Below are 15,000 nucleotides of genomic sequence, written 5' to 3'. Positions count from 1 at the left end.
AGAACGCACGCACCCGTATTCGTTTTCTTGCATCAAGCGCGCAGTTTCGTGGAGCTTTTCAGCCAGATCATACAACTCCTGGTCACACAGTGCATTGTCGTTTCAGGCGGGCGGGGGGAGAGTACGGAAGAATGGTTGACAACGGCGTCAATGAGATGACACGTGTGGCATGCACACATACGCACGAACACGGGCGCGCGCGCACACACACACACACACACACACACACACGTGTCAGACAGGTGTGCATGCAGGCAACACAACCAAAACCCATACAGACAGCATACCCCGATGGTGGTGTCTTTGTTGGCGTTTTTCCGTTCCGCCAGGCCCGAAGAGCAATTGGCAAATCGGTTGATTGTCACCGCAAACTGATAGTCCTTCTTCACGTGGACGGTGCCCTGGACACACACGCACGCCCAGGCGCACATAATGACGGATGTGCAAATGATAGCAGTGAATTGGAAGTGCGAAGCTCGAGGCATCTGAGCAACAAGTAGAACCGTCAGAGCAAGAAACCTTGACACTTGCTTTTGTTCCTTCTTGCTCATCAAATACACACACAACCACACAACCACACACACACACACGCAAACACACAAACACCACACAGGTGTTCTCCGACAACACATGAAAACACACGCACACACGAAAACACGCACACACGAAAACACATATACACATGCACTCACATCACATACAGCCCAAACCCCTCTGCAAGCCCCCTCTTCTCTGGTGTTGACGTACGGGTTCCGTGAGCTGTGCGAGCACGGCATCCCACTCGTCGCCCGTCAGCGATGCGTCTGTCTCGATGGACGATGGCAGCGGGCGGTGCATGGCGGCGTACAGGGCCTTCAGTTTGATCACCAGCGAGTTGTGCAGCTGCGTCCACGCCGCATCAAAGTTGCTGATAATTGGCCAAGAAGCGAACGAGAGCAAGTGGGGGGGGGGGTGCATTGCAGCAGAAAAGGGCGGTTGTGCGTGACAAGCAGTAGTGTGAGGGCCCTGCGTGGCAAGCTCGAAACAGCACAGCCCAAACAAGGGTGTAGAAACACACACACACAACACGTACACACAAATCACACACCGTGCGCGGATGTTGGTCCAAGCTAGCTCGTCATAGATCATGGCAACATCAAGCGAAGCGCTGCCAAATGCCTGAAAACGTGGTGGTGGTGGTGGCGGTGATGATGATTGATGATGGTGGTGATGGTGGTTGAGTGGGTGGAGGCGTGAATGGATGCAAAGCTACAAGGGGTCAGGGCCGAAGACGCATACAACAGCATACATGTCCACAGCATGTTTGTTCGTGTGTGCGTGCGTGTGTGTGCGTGTGCGTGTGTGTGCGCGCATGTGTTTGTTCGTGCATGTGCTTGTTTGTTCGTGTGTGCGTGTATGCATTGCCACATTCATTCGCGACGTACGGATTCGACGAGCGTGCGCGCCATCTTGAGAAAATGAACGGTCTGATCATAGATTCCACCCGCGGTGATCGATGATGATGATGATGATAAGTGAATCGGTGATGATGAAGCGTTGGAGCAGTGTCAGAATGCAGTGTCAGAAGAGCAAAGAAGGCACAGCAAGCTTACACACACACGCGCGCGCACGCACACGCACACACACAAGCAACTCCTCGAGCGCACCATGTTGTGGTTGTCCTGCTGGGAGCAGCACTTGGCGATGCACTTGAATGTCTCTGCAAGGTCGCGTGCCCCGTCCACGTCCAAGTGGCTACCGCCCCTCCACTCGTCATCCTTCACCCCGCGGCGCTTGATCTGACGGCCGGGAATGGTCAAAGGGCAGCAACCAGTTGGCAATGAGAAAAAAAAAAGCACAGGTTGCACTTGGGTGAGCACGTGCGTGTGAACACGAACGTATGTGTGCACATGGCCACACATGCAGCCACGTGAGGTGCGTTCAACTGCGTGTGAATATACCCATGCAAGCATACACGACGCATGTGCGCAGGTGTGTCAAACACAAGCGCCAGAGAGTACGCACATATTTGAGCTTCTTGGCGTGTGTTGTCGCCTGGTCCAGCAAGGTCTGCAACAGCGCTCGCTTGGTTGTTTCATCCTCCGTGCCATCACCATCACCATCATCATCGTCATCATCATCATCATCATGGTCGTCACCATCATCATCATCATCATCGTCACGATCAAGGTCACAATCGCCACCACTGCCACCATCATCGCGCCCGCCGACAGCACCCCTGCTCCGTGCGCGCGCGTGTGTGTTGACCCAGGGCGGCGGGCGGGCGAGGAACCAGCACAGCAGCAGAAACGTCATCGACCCTTCAAACTGCACCGTCAAACACACATAATTTAAGCACACAAAGACAAAGAGAAAGACACCGGTACGAGGGGCAGAGGAGATGGGGAGAATAAGAGAAGGAAGGAACGATGGCACGAGTGGGGTGGAAGGAAAAGGATGATAGCGCTAAAATGGAGCAAGTAATGCAGAGCTCCGAGCAAAAATTTTACAGCTGCTAACACCCCCCCCCAACACACACAAACAACAGCGTGCCTGGCGGCCAGTGTGTGATCGAGTGTGGCGTGTGCCCGTACCTTTCCGGCCGAGAAGAGGAGCATTGCAATTTCTCGCACAATCGCCGCCCACTGACAGCGCGCAACACACGGCGAGCAGCGTATGAATATGAGCACACGCGTCACTTACGCGCACATGCACAACACACACACACACACACACACACACACACAAATGACCAAGTCACTGCATAGCAGCCACGCTGCCAGCCATCATCACAATTACGGACAACACGATCACCAACCAACAGCAAATAACAACGCAACCAGCGCCGGCGCCATCACCACCACCACCACCACCTCTGTTTTTGGGCGAGACGGGAGCTGATCCAGAAGCGCTTGGCGGTACGGCGCAACTGCAAACACATGGCGGTGGTACATGGTCCATGTCACGCTATGTCTGAACTCACACAGACAGGCAACACACGCACACGCACACACGAATAGCACACGAAGCGCACACACACACACATGAAACACACGTAGACAACACAAAGTGCACACACACATGCAACACACGTAGACAACACGTTATAGACAATGAAACGCACAGCAATCAAACACACACACACACGCGTGCACAAAACGGCACGGCACGGCACGACGTACGCAGTTCGTTGCCGAGTTCGCGCCAGTGTGTGCCGAGCTCCAGTTTGCTGAGATCCGTTGCCCGCATGGCCACAAACACATCCAAGTCCGTGAGATAGTGCACCAGGCGCTGGTGCTGTTCGCACTGCAGCAGGTGCCATGGCAGCTCTTCAAGGCGGCGCGGGTCTGTCTTCGGCAGCGTGGCGAAGAAGGCAGCCAGCAACGCGTGGATGGCCTGTGTATATATGTATGTGTGCGTGCGCGTGCGTGTTGTAGGGAGGTGGGCGCAAGCGTGGTTGGTTGTGTATGGAACGGGACTGCAAGTCATGTTTGAGCAGCGTGTACACGCCATCCGCACACGTACACATGGCTGCTCTTGTGTGTGTGTATGTGTGTGTTTGGGTGTGTGTATGTGTGTGTGTGTGCGTGTGTCTGCACCTGTTTGCGCTGGTCTGTGTCGAGGTAGCGGGAGGCGACGGCGCGGCGCAATGCTTCGTGGTCAAACATGATCCGAGGCATCCGACACGTCATCGACTCCTGGCAGCGGTGGCATCGATGGCGGTGATGGTGATGGTGGTGGTGGTGATGGTGGTCGTGGTCGTGAGGTCGAGATCATCGCAGGGCCAAGGTGTGAATCGAACAATACAACGGTGATGTGCATGAATTCCACAGGGACAGCACGCCACCACCGCAGCCCCAACCTTAACCAATTCTTCTGCTTCCACCACCACCACGACTCCTAAAAGCATCATCATCATCATCATCATCATCATCATCATCGTCGTCGTCATCATCATCATCATCATCATCATCATCATCATCATCATCATCATCATCATCATCATCATCATCATCATCATCATGGACATCGTGGGCACCTCAAGTGCGTGCAGGAGTGGGATGGTGACGACGGGCGGCAGTGCGAGGGCGGATATGAGCTCGCGCTCCATCAGGCCGTGACGCGACACAGCAATCAACATCAGCGCCGTCGGCACCAGCCCGTACGCATCAATCGCAGCTGCGGCAAGCCTGGGTCGTGCATGTCGTGTCGTTGTGTTGTTGTGGGCGTGTGGTGTTGGTTTGCGTGAACAAGTGCGCAGGGGTGTGCGTGGGTGCGGGATTTGTTGCGTGTGTGCGGGCGTTGTTACGCAAGGAGGAAGCAACAAAGAGCACAGGTTAGACCCAAGACGCAGACGGCGTTGTGACATTACAACGGCGACAAGCACTTGAAACCACACACTTGAGATGCTCCTGCTGCGCTTGAATGTCTTCTGCTGATGTGTCTGCACAAGCGGCAAAAACGCATTGACGGTACGGGGGTTCATGTGCTGAGGATACGGACATGCGAGGCAACCACCTACTTGATGCACCAGACACGTCCGTGCACACAAAGGTGCAAACACACACCCACACCCACACCCACACCCACAAGCACACACACCCACACCCACCCACCCACAAGCACACACCCACACACACATAAGCACACACACACACCCACACACAAGCACACACACACACAAGCACGCACACACACACACATAAGCACACACACACACACAAGCACACACACACACAAGCATACACACACAACGCATTCGACGTGCACGCCCTCCCCTCCTCCAAAGAATGTGTGCTACTACCTGGGACGCGGGCATCTGTTGCAACAGAGCGCATGACGGATTCAATGTCCGGTGGAGCGGAAAACGCGTCCTCCAGCCGCTGCAGCACGCGCGTGTACAGCTGGGAGACGTTTGATGCTGCCAGCAGTGACGTCAGCTGCTGGTCCAGCATGTCAAAGTCCCCAATCACGCGGAGCTCATCAAGGACGAGGCGCAGGAACAGCGGGTTGCGTGCGGCGTTGTGCTGCACCAGCCTGTCGACATGCACGCTGTCAAGCTGCTTGCCATACGGGCGAAGGAAGGCGTTGACGAGGGGCTTGCGCTCAGCCACGGGGATATCCGGCATGGTGAGGACGCGCCAGTTGGCACCACGCATGGCGGCAACATCGTCCACAGGCATTGTCGACACCACAAACTGGGAAAGAAAGAGGGGGTGGGGGAGATGGGGGGTGGGGCATGTGAGATTGGGACATTGTGATGGTGTGTGTTTGTGTTTGTGCATGTGAGTGCATGTGCGTGCGTTTGTTTGTTTGTGAGTGCATGCGTGCGTGCATGTGTGTTTGTTTGTTTGTGAGTGCATGTGCGTGTGTTTGTTTGTGAGTGCATGTGCGTGTGTTTGTTTGTGAGTGCATGTGTTTGTTTGTTTGTGAGTGCATGTGCTTGTTTGCTGCTATTCAGAAGACCACGCCCCACCTTGATGTTTGGAAACGTGACGTGCAGCGGCAGCCAGTCGCTGACAGAGGGAATGTCTGTTGTTCGCGTGAACTGATTCACAGCATCAATGATGATCGTCAGAACCTCGCCTGTGTGCGTGTATATGTGTGCGTGCGTGTGTATGTGTGTATATGTGTGGGAGCGAGTGTGTTTGCATAGTGTGTGTGTGTGTGTGAGCGAGTGTGTTTGCAGTGTGTGTGTGTGTGTGTGAGCGAGTGTGTTTGCATAGTGTGTGTGTGTGTGAGCGAGTGTGTTTGCATAGTGTGTGCGTTATCTCCCTTCAGGTCACGAAATGTTCAGCAAGCAAGCAGCCAACAGCACGATCAACCGACACCAACCCGCTATCCCTATCTCACCGCGGTCCTGGAGCCAGGATGAGCATGAGCTGAGGATCTGCGGGAACTGCGACACGAGACGCTGCGTCTGCGGCGCGAGATTGAACGACTCCCCCGTCATGCTGGTGGGCACCGATGATAGTCGTAGTAGTAGTCGTAGTAGTAGTAGTGGTGGTGGTGGTGGTGGTGGCGGGGAGAGTGAGCAACGCCGGCGTGTGAGAAATGGTGGCTGAAGGCTCATAGAACAAATACACACACACACACACACACACACACACACACACACACACACACACACACACACACACACACACACACACACACACACACACACACACACCGCTTGATGAGGACGGCGATGCGGCGAAGAATCTGCGACGGGAGAGCGCTGTCGTTTGAACGGCCGACAAAGTGGAGGATAACGCGGTTGCGCTCGGCTTCAAGCAGCACCTGATGCAATTTGGAGAAGAGGGAGGACTTGCCAATGCCGGAAGGACCGCACAACACGCAGTGGGACGTGCACGCGGTGATGTCCTCCAACACGCGCGCGTGCGGCTCAAACAGCCGAAAATGACGCAATCTGCTTGCGGCAAACGCCAAATGTAGAAACGTCTCCTGTTCCACAGGATCCGCATACAGCCCTGTGCACACGTACGAGTAGGAGTGGTTGGAAAGGATGTGTGTGTGTGTGTGTGGTACAACAGCGTGAGCTGGTCGTGCATGCAGACCATAATGGAGGGAGAAGGCTGTCCATTACATGCGCACACACGCACATACACTTGCATGCACACACACACGTGTACACAAAAAACAAGCATACAGCTGACCTTGTTTTCGAAAGTCAAGCTCCACGAAGCGCCACAGCCCCTGCTTCACCTTCTGGCACAGGTCCTCCACAGAGCTGTACGACTGCACGTCCACGTTCTCGCTGCTCTTCAGTGTCGCCTTCAGCGCCTCCAGCCGCGCCCGTGCAGTGTCACCATCGCCATCACCATCATGTTTGGGTGCACCCAGCTCTGCCGCTGGCTTGGGCAGCGTTGGCGTTGGCATTGCTGATGTTGGTGTTGATGGGTTGGGTGTGGCAGGGGATGGGGCTGTGGTTGAGGTGTTCGCACTTGCTGCCGCCACTTCATCAACGCCATTCCTGTCATCACCACCACCACAACTCCTCAAAGCATCATCATCATCATCATCATCATCATCATCATCATCATCATCATCATCATCATCATCATCATCATCATCATCATCATCATCATCATCACCACTGGCCCGTGGCTCGCGCACAAACACGAGAGCGCGCCGCTGCGCTGGCGGCACGAGCAGAACGCCGCTGATAATCTCCAGGTGGGTGATGGAGCACAAGCTCGGCACCTTCCCCTCCTCGTCGATCAGCGCACCGCTCCACGTGGATCCGTTCAGGTTGGTCGTCTCAAAGGCAGCAGGGTCCTCCTCCAGCAGCCACCAGTACCCTTCACCGAGCTGGTCGTGTGCCTGCAGGCACATGTCATGCCCCATGCACCGAGTGGTTGGGTTAGATTGGCGCTCTGGATCAGGAACAATTACGCAAGCAATCACGCAACCGATCACGCCAGCACATGCATCTGCTTCTCGACACATGATCGTACATACATACCCAGAGACACTCGCAGGCAAGTCCGCGCACTCACGCACGCACACACATACATACACGCACGCACACACGCACACACACACACGCACGCACACACATGCACCAACTCACGCACTTTTCATTTGTGCACAACGCCTCCCTCAGCACTCCATGCCCCACCTTGACGAGCGCCTCGCGCGGAGGGCACCAGCCGTATCTGTCGCCAAGCAGGACGATAATGTACGGAGAGCAGCGGCGAACTTCCCGCAGACACGTGGCAATGACGCCCGGCATATCGGCCTCTTTGCTCACGCCCCAGCGCAGATCTGTCTCGCAGCAGAAAATGCCCTTGTCAGCGGCGAGCTTGCGGATTGGCGGGAAGGCATTTGTCATCAGACCAATGCGCTCGTCCTTCATGTCCTTGAACGAGGAGCACACAAATACATGCAGCCCTTTCGCATCTGCGCACACATGGTGTGTTTGTGTGTATGTAAGGTTGTGTATGTGTGAAAGTGTGTACATGTATGTGATGTTGTGTGAGTGAGTGAGATTGTGTACGTGTTGAGACTGTGTACAGAGGCGCGCTTGGTTGTTGGGATCCGCAAATGGCAAGACACAACCCAACATCGCACAGCAAACACTATGATGCCGTGTGTCTGAGATCCAAAAAGCCGCCCTCACCTCCGCGAAGTGAACGTTCCTGTGTTGAGGGCGTGGATCGAACACCAGTCTCGGGCATGTAGCTGCGCCTGTGCTCCGCGAGGACCTTGAATCGTGCACATGTGCAGGACGTGTAGATGTAGCTGTGAGGCAAAGCTTGCTCGCAATCATGGAACGAGATGGTACCATCACTCAAAGGTGTCATCCCCCACATACGTCTACACCCCTCTACATACCTCTACACACCTCAACGCACACACACACACACACACCTCAACACACACGCACACACATACACACACACACCTCTGAGATGGAGCGATGGGCAATGGGGTTGGACGAGATGCTGCTGCTCTGTCTTGTGAGGGAACCTTCGTCGGCGTCAGCGATAGATGCTTGGCGCAACAGGGGCCTCATTCCACGCATCACTGGGCCATCGGCATCCTCGCAGCCACCGCCATCACCATCGCTACCATCCATGCTCCTTGTCCGTGCAAAAAGGTGTTGGTGGACGCAAACACAAGACAGAACAGAACGAAGGAGACAGCGTGGTGTTTGTGTTGTGGTGGTGTGTTTGGTTTGTTGTCGTTGGCGATTTGCCGAATTCTATGTGTATTTTCAATCACTTTTCCCGATTCAACGTCAGTGAGTGGTTGCGGTGTTGGCAGGAGTTGGTTTGGTGGGTTTGGTTGGTTTGGTTGGTCGGTCGTTGAGTGTTGAGTGTGGGAACGCTCGCTCGCTCGCTTGCGTGCTGGCCTGCTCGCTTGCTTGCTTGCTTGCTGGCTTGCTTTACTTCTCTGTGCCACGTGTTGGGGTGCATGCACTTGTGCGTGTGCGTACGTGTGCTGTGGCGTGTTGGCTACTGCTGTTGTTGCTGTTGTTGCTGTGTATGACCAGTCGCTCACTTTTCGTTTCAATACACCGTCGTCTCCACCACCACGGTCGTGTGTCGTGCATGTTGCCTTAATGTGAAGACAGGCACGACATCAGAAAATAGGTGCACGAGTTCATCACCCCCAGCAACCACATCGACACGACAACCGACCATGGACGACATCCTGGCAGCGTTTGAGGATGCACAGGGCTCCGTTGCCTCTGGTCTGGAGGCGGTGCAGTCGTCTGTGACATCTGGCATGGACGCCGTGCGCGCAGCTATTGAAGCCCACGTTGCAGAGCTCCAACTCCGGGTGCGGCTTGTGTGCGTGTGTGTGCGTGTGTGTGTGTGTGCGTGTGCGTGCGTGTGCGTGTGTACGTGTTGTTTCGTTTTCTCGTGGTCTGATGTTGGGCTCAACGCGTTGTGGGTTCACTTGTGCAGGAGGAGGAACTGGCCCAGCGTGAGCAGGAGCTTCGTGAGCAAGAGGAGCGTCTTGAGCAGCAGCGCGAGGAAATTGCCTCCATTCGCGAGCTCCAATCCAAGACGGTACGGTACAGTCGTGGAATTTTGTGTGGTGTGTTTGCATGTGTGTGTGTGTGTGTGTGTGTGTGTGTGTGTGTGTGTGTGTGTGTGTGTGTGTGTGCAATTTTGCTTCTACCACTTTTTCCTCTTTGCCACTCTCAACTCCATTTGTGTCTTGTTTGCTCCTCAGTTCTCTGTGAAGCTTGGCGGCACCGTGTTTGAGTTCTCCCACACCACCATCCAAGACGTGCCCGAGGAGAGCTACCTTGCCAACTGTTGCCGCGTCTTTGAAGAAACACAGGAGGTGCGCCTATGTCTGTGTGCGTGTGTGTATGTCTGTGCCTGTGTGTGTATGTCTGTGCCTGTGTGTATGTCTGTGCCTGTGTGTCTATGTGTGTGTGTGTCTGTGTCTGTGTGTTGCTCTGTGTGTACTCATGTACCTGTGTACTTCAACGCCACACTGCTGCGTCTTCCTCACACCCTGCTTTTCTCTGTATGTCACAGCCCGTGTTCGTGGAGCAAAACCCAAACGAGTTTCAAACTCTTCTCAACTACCTTCGTCGTGGGCCAGCTTACGTAAGTGCAGCACATGTGTGAAGGACAGAGAAACACGCGCGCGCACACGTGTGTGTGTGTGTGTGTGTGTGTGTGTGTGTGTGTGTGTGTGTGTGTGTGTGTGTGTGTGTGTGTGTGTGCGGGTGGTACAGCGGATGCACCCGCAAACAACGAATCCCAATTTCACACGTGTATGTGTGTGTGTGTGTGCGTGTGTCGCTCATGATTGCAGTTGGAGACGCTGTCGCAGTCTGAACGCATCCATCTCGACGCCATTGCTCAGTTCTTCGGCGTCCCGGTCAGTGCAGTGCAACGGGCATGAGTTGGACGGGCGTGTGTGTGTGTGTGTGTGTGTGTGTGTGTGTGTGTGTGTGTGTGTGTGTGTGTGTGTGTGTGTGTGGATGTGAATCTGTGTGTGTGTGTGTGTGTGTGTGTGTGTGTGTGTGTGTGTATGTGTGTGTGTGTGTGTGCAACTGTGCATGTGCACATGTGTACCTGACCTCATCTCCCGCCCGGTGCAGATTGAGGATGACACGAACGGGCCTGCCGAACCCCAGACCCCGCCCGACTACCACCCGGAGAAGCAGGCATTCGGTACGGACACGATACGGGCACAACCGCGTGGGTGCTGAATGCAGAGTGTTTGCTGAGCGATGACAGATGCAGCTTGCATGTCCGCTTGTGACCGCTGGTGACCGCTGGCGAACTGTAATTCCCTCAAGTCACACACACACGCGCGCGCGCACACACACAATGCCTCTCTTTCTCCTTTCGCCCACTCACACACACACATCAAACTCATGCCCGTTGCAGTGCTGCCAGCTGTGTCTGCGCCCAATCCAACCGCCCTCGATACAGCCCCAACAGCGACATCCTCGGCCACAACGGCCATCGCGCCTCCGCCAGCAGCACACGCGACAACGGAGACACGAGCGCCAATGGCGGCAGTGCCAACGGCGGAGGAGTCTGTGCCACAACCGCCACCCGTGGCTGTGACGCCACCCCCAGCCCACGTTGCCGCTGTGAGCGCAGCACCTACTCAGCCGGCCACCGACAGCACACAGCCCGCTGCCGTCGCACCACCGCCTGCGTTGGAATCAGCAGCCCCACCATCAGCAGCCCCACCATCAGCAGCACAACTGCCAACAGCAACAGCAAGCACAGCAGTGACGCCAGCAGACACCGCCGCATCTGCTCCCGTGGACGCAGCGCCGCTGTCGCCGGCAGCACCGACGAGTGGCGAGCTGACGACACAGCCACAACCACAACCGGGCAACGCTGCCGCCCTCTTCTCGCCGGCAAGCCAGCCAACTCAGCCAACTCAGCCAACTCAGCCAACTCAGCCAGCACAGGCAGCCGTTCCCGTACAGTCAACTCAGCCAGCAGTGCCAGCACAGCCAACGCAACCAACGCAACCGCCCTCGCAACCCACACAGCCGGTGCAATCCACGCAACCAGTACACCTGCCAACACAGCCCGTGCAGCCAACACAGCCCGTGCAGCCAACACAGCCCGTGCAGCAGCCGATGCAGTTCTTCATGCCGGGCCAGCAGCAGACAAACGGGACAGGTGCGCCCGCACAGCCCGCTGCAGCAGCAAACACACATGCACCTGCACCTGCGCACGCGCGCACAGGCGGTGTTGGCGGCGTGTCGATTGGCGCCATGACGCAAAAGGACAGGGACGAGGGCGGGTGGAATGATGTTCCGGCAGTCATCCCAACCAAGCGACCCAACCCGCGCTTCGGTTCCAGCTCGTCGCAACCTGCGGTGTGTGTGTATGTCTATGTGTGTGTGCGCGTTTTCTTGTGCTCTTGTGTTCGCGTGTATGTGTCTGTCTGTTCTTGTATTCCTGTGTGTGTGACCGGTTTCTCACCACCTCTCTCTCTCTCTCTCTCTCTCTCTCTCTCTCTCTCTCTCTCTCTCTCTCTCTCTCTCTCACTCTCACACTCTCACACACACACACTCACTCTCTCTTCACGGCCTTGTCAACCTGCGTCATCAACAGCAGCCAATGTTCTTCGACCCAACAAAGAACGCACGTGAGTGTTTCTCAACTGCGTTGCACTGTAGCGTCATGCCTGTTGCTGCTTTTCTGTGCCTTCAGTCATCTCTCACCATCGTGTCGTTGCCTCACCTTCAACTGTTCTCGTTGGTCCATGAAGCAGCACCGCCTGTTACGGAGCCCGAGCAGCCAAAGGTCCAGGTATGTGAGTGCATGCGCGGCTGTCTGCTGGTGCTTGTTGCATAACAGACGTTGAACCATCGATGCCTTGGCTGAACCTGTTCCGGGGTGCACTGCACGCCACCACATTCAACCTACCAGTCCCTCTTCCTCTTCCGCATGTCTTCGAACGGTCGCCCTTCTCACCCCACAATCCAATCACACTTCACATCACCACACCCCAACTCCTCGATCACATCATCCTGACGTGGTGCTGGGAGCAGCCGCAGGCGTCGCCGGAAATGGTCACGTTTGTCAACAGTCTCCGCACCAACGTCGATCTCGCCCTCAAGTCCCTCGATGTGCGTCTCGCACATGTGCTGTGTCATATGCGTGTGCTGTGTCGCTGATCTTGTGTGTGCACTGTGTGTGCAAGTCTCCTCCAACGCTTTTGTTTCCTGTGCCCATTTCAAGATGCACCTCTCACCCCTTGCGTCTCCAACCCACACACACGAAACAAAGGCAAAGCACGCGACGCGGGTGCGGAGTGCGCTTGACCAGTTCTTCAACGGGCTGCTCACCAACAGCGTCGCCGTCTCGTCGGATGTGCTTGGCCACATCCAGAACTTTGTCTTTGCCGTCCTCAACCGCGACATCAACGAGGCCCGCAGGATCCACGTCGAGCTCGTCAGCGCCTCGCAGGTCCGTCCCAAGGTGGGGGTGGTGGTGGTGTGTGTGTGTGTGTGTGTGTGTGTTTGTGTGTGTGTGTGTGTGTGTGTGTTTGTGAACTTGTGGTGTACTCCTGTTATGATGGCGCTCACACACACACACACATGTGCGTCCTTGCAGGTTCCTCATGTTGTGAATGCGCTCAAGCGGTTCCTGCAAGCGTGATGGCGGTTATCGCCTGCTGCTTCCGCTGTTTTGCTTGGTGTTGGTGTCGTGTTGTCCATGAATGAACCGAGGAATACGCAACAAGAGGGTCGTGATTTGATGGCTGCATGAGGCGGCTGATCGTTCGTGTTGATATGAGCGTGGGAAAGATAACATCGTCCTCCACCAGCACCACCTCCCCTACACAGCACCAGCCATGCTGCTGCTGTTGCACCAGCCATGCTGCTGCTGTTGCACCACAACAACAAGCGCCAGCGCCACCCAGCAGACACCCAGCAGTCTCAGTGGCAGCAGCGTGGGAGTCTGCCCCAGTGTCCTCTTCCTCAGCGTCATGTCCTTCAAGCAAAGAACAGAGAGAAAAGCGAAGCAAGCGGAAATAAAGCACACGCACAAAGCAAAAGGAAGAAGAAGAAGAAGAAGAAGAAGGAGTTGACGTACAACCGCATCACACACACACACACACACACACACACACACACACACACACAGCACCAGGGGTGATGTCGAGCCGCCACTTGCGTCGCTTGCGTCGACTTCGCGGGGACAACCCCGAGACCGGTGATTGTGATGAAGTGGGCAGCGAGAGCGGAATGCTGCGCTTGCTTGCTTGCTCGCTTGCCCGTTCGCTTGCTTGCCCTGTGGTGATGTGCGATGAACGAACGAACGACGTCTCATTGCTCACACACACACACACACACACACACACACACACACACACACACACACACACACACAACACACACACACACACACAACACACACACACACACACACACACACACACTGCCTCTGGCTTTGCTGCGCGGTAGACCTTGCAGTTGAACCGGAGTCGGAGAGGACACACGCTGATCAACAACAGGGGCAGCCAAGTGATGGCGATGATGATGGCAGCAACAGCAATGACAGCGACAACGACAGCGACAGCAAAGGCGAAGCAGCCCCTGCCTCAACACCAGTCTCCTCCTCCTCCTCCTCCTCCTCCTCCAGATTCCGCGCGTCAGTGGCGAACGGCACTGATCCTTCTTCGCCCAAGCCTTCAGAATGGCAGACGTCGATGCCCATGGAGCTGTTGATCCGTGTGTTCAAGTTCCTGCCGCCACGTGATGTTGCCTGCGCTGGGAGCACGTGCCGATCCTGGTACCATGCCGCGTTCACCACAACGACGAAAGCAGCCGAGGCGGCACCTGCTGCGTGCTTGCGCGTGCTCGAGACCTGCTCGGACTCCTCGATCCTCTGGCGCTTCAATAGCTTTGGCTACGAGAACGGCGATGGCGAGCCCATCGACTGCAACCCGGCACTCATCAAGTTCCTGGCATGCAGGGCACGGCGCATGTACATCGAGCAGGTGGACATGGAGGGCTGCTGGAACGCCAACGATGCGTTCATGGGGTCGCTCGCCAGCACGCTGCCCAGCCTCCGCCGGCTCAACATTGCCAATTGCGGCGAGCTGACGAGCGCCAGCATGCGGCATATTGGCGCCTTGAGGCATTTGGTGGCGCTGAGCATTCGCGGTCAGTCGCACTTCGCAGACGCCACCATCGCCACTGCCCTGTCCAGCCTGAGATCACTCGAGTTTCTGGACATGGGCAACCTGCGGATCCGTGATGCTGTGCTGGCTGCCGTCGGCGCGTGCTGTCACCGTCTCAAGCACTTGTACCTGAAGGGCAGCAGCAACATTACGGGCGCTGGCGTTGCCCACCTCGCCACGTGCACGCACCTCGTGTACCTCTCGCTGCGCAACTGCCACCGCGTGCCCATTGCGGCGGTGCACGCGCTTGTATCGCACCTCCCCGACTTGCACGTGCTCGACGTGCGCGGCTGCTGTGTGCGCGGGGACGGCGCAGACCTGCTGCCTTTCTTCAGCAACCCAAGCCTGCACCTCATCTCCACACCCTCCATCCTCTTGCAG

At 56.2% G+C, this 15,000-nt stretch overlaps 3 protein-coding genes across 3 annotated transcripts in view; 2 read left to right on the top strand and 1 right to left on the bottom strand.

Moving 5' to 3' along the window:
* PTSG_12718 (uncharacterized protein) overlaps positions 1-8,563 on the bottom strand; it is a gene marked incomplete at both ends in the record, with an annotated part of 11,550 nt that extends 2,987 nt beyond the window's left edge. The window contains 22 exons of the mRNA XM_004990582.1: positions 14-78; positions 288-401; positions 748-907; positions 1,088-1,158; positions 1,425-1,466; positions 1,647-1,778; positions 2,005-2,307; positions 2,574-2,624; positions 2,853-2,908; positions 3,162-3,375; positions 3,579-3,677; positions 4,019-4,169; positions 4,381-4,423; positions 4,784-5,177; positions 5,456-5,565; positions 5,833-5,933; positions 6,152-6,452; positions 6,639-6,863; positions 7,077-7,305; positions 7,604-7,884; positions 8,105-8,189; positions 8,390-8,563. Of these exons, the coding sequence (XP_004990639.1) occupies positions 14-78; positions 288-401; positions 748-907; positions 1,088-1,158; positions 1,425-1,466; positions 1,647-1,778; positions 2,005-2,307; positions 2,574-2,624; positions 2,853-2,908; positions 3,162-3,375; positions 3,579-3,677; positions 4,019-4,169; positions 4,381-4,423; positions 4,784-5,177; positions 5,456-5,565; positions 5,833-5,933; positions 6,152-6,452; positions 6,639-6,863; positions 7,077-7,305; positions 7,604-7,884; positions 8,105-8,189; positions 8,390-8,563 (3,401 nt within the window). The remainder of the gene's footprint in view (positions 1-13; positions 79-287; positions 402-747; positions 908-1,087; positions 1,159-1,424; positions 1,467-1,646; positions 1,779-2,004; positions 2,308-2,573; positions 2,625-2,852; positions 2,909-3,161; positions 3,376-3,578; positions 3,678-4,018; positions 4,170-4,380; positions 4,424-4,783; positions 5,178-5,455; positions 5,566-5,832; positions 5,934-6,151; positions 6,453-6,638; positions 6,864-7,076; positions 7,306-7,603; positions 7,885-8,104; positions 8,190-8,389) is intronic.
* Positions 8,564-9,057: 494 nt separating this feature from the next.
* PTSG_08387 (uncharacterized protein) lies at positions 9,058-13,172 on the top strand. The gene is made up of 12 exons (XM_004990581.1): positions 9,058-9,270; positions 9,399-9,503; positions 9,670-9,783; positions 9,984-10,055; positions 10,267-10,332; positions 10,556-10,628; positions 10,848-11,803; positions 12,042-12,075; positions 12,199-12,239; positions 12,482-12,559; positions 12,720-12,899; positions 13,047-13,172. Exons 1-12 carry the CDS (start codon positions 9,130-9,132, stop codon positions 13,089-13,091), a joined length of 1,905 nt encoding a protein of 634 aa, XP_004990638.1. The 5' UTR covers positions 9,058-9,129; the 3' UTR covers positions 13,092-13,172.
* A 393-nt stretch (positions 13,173-13,565) lies between these two features.
* The window catches only part of PTSG_08386 (uncharacterized protein), a 2,167-nt gene continuing 732 nt past the window's right edge, over positions 13,566-15,000 (top strand). Inside the window, exons 1-2 of the mRNA XM_004990580.1 lie at positions 13,566-13,649; positions 13,901-15,000. The exon at positions 13,901-15,000 is cut by the window's right edge and continues 732 nt beyond it. Coding sequence (XP_004990637.1) covers positions 13,592-13,649; positions 13,901-15,000 — 1,158 coding nt within the window. The 5' untranslated portion in view covers positions 13,566-13,591. The remainder of the gene's footprint in view (positions 13,650-13,900) is intronic.

Source organism: Salpingoeca rosetta (genome assembly GCF_000188695.1).
Source record: "Salpingoeca rosetta unplaced genomic scaffold supercont1.23, whole genome shotgun sequence".
Taxonomy (NCBI): domain Eukaryota; class Choanoflagellata; order Craspedida; family Salpingoecidae; genus Salpingoeca; species Salpingoeca rosetta.
This window is presented reverse-complemented; position numbering and strand designations above follow the sequence as displayed.

What these genes read in the sequence shown, in the direction of transcription:
- PTSG_08387 (XM_004990581.1), top strand. Translation starts at nt 9,130, where the DNA reads ATGGACGACATCCTGGCAGCGTTTGAGGATGCACAGGGCTCCGTTGCC. An exon ending in CCCGGAGAAGCAGGCATTCG is followed by an intron (nt 10,629 to 10,847) that starts GTACGGACACGA and finishes TGCCCGTTGCAG; the next exon opens with TGCTGCCAGCTGTGTCTGCG. An exon ending in CCAGCTCGTCGCAACCTGCG is followed by an intron (nt 11,804 to 12,041) that starts GTGTGTGTGTAT and finishes CGTCATCAACAG; the next exon opens with CAGCCAATGTTCTTCGACCC.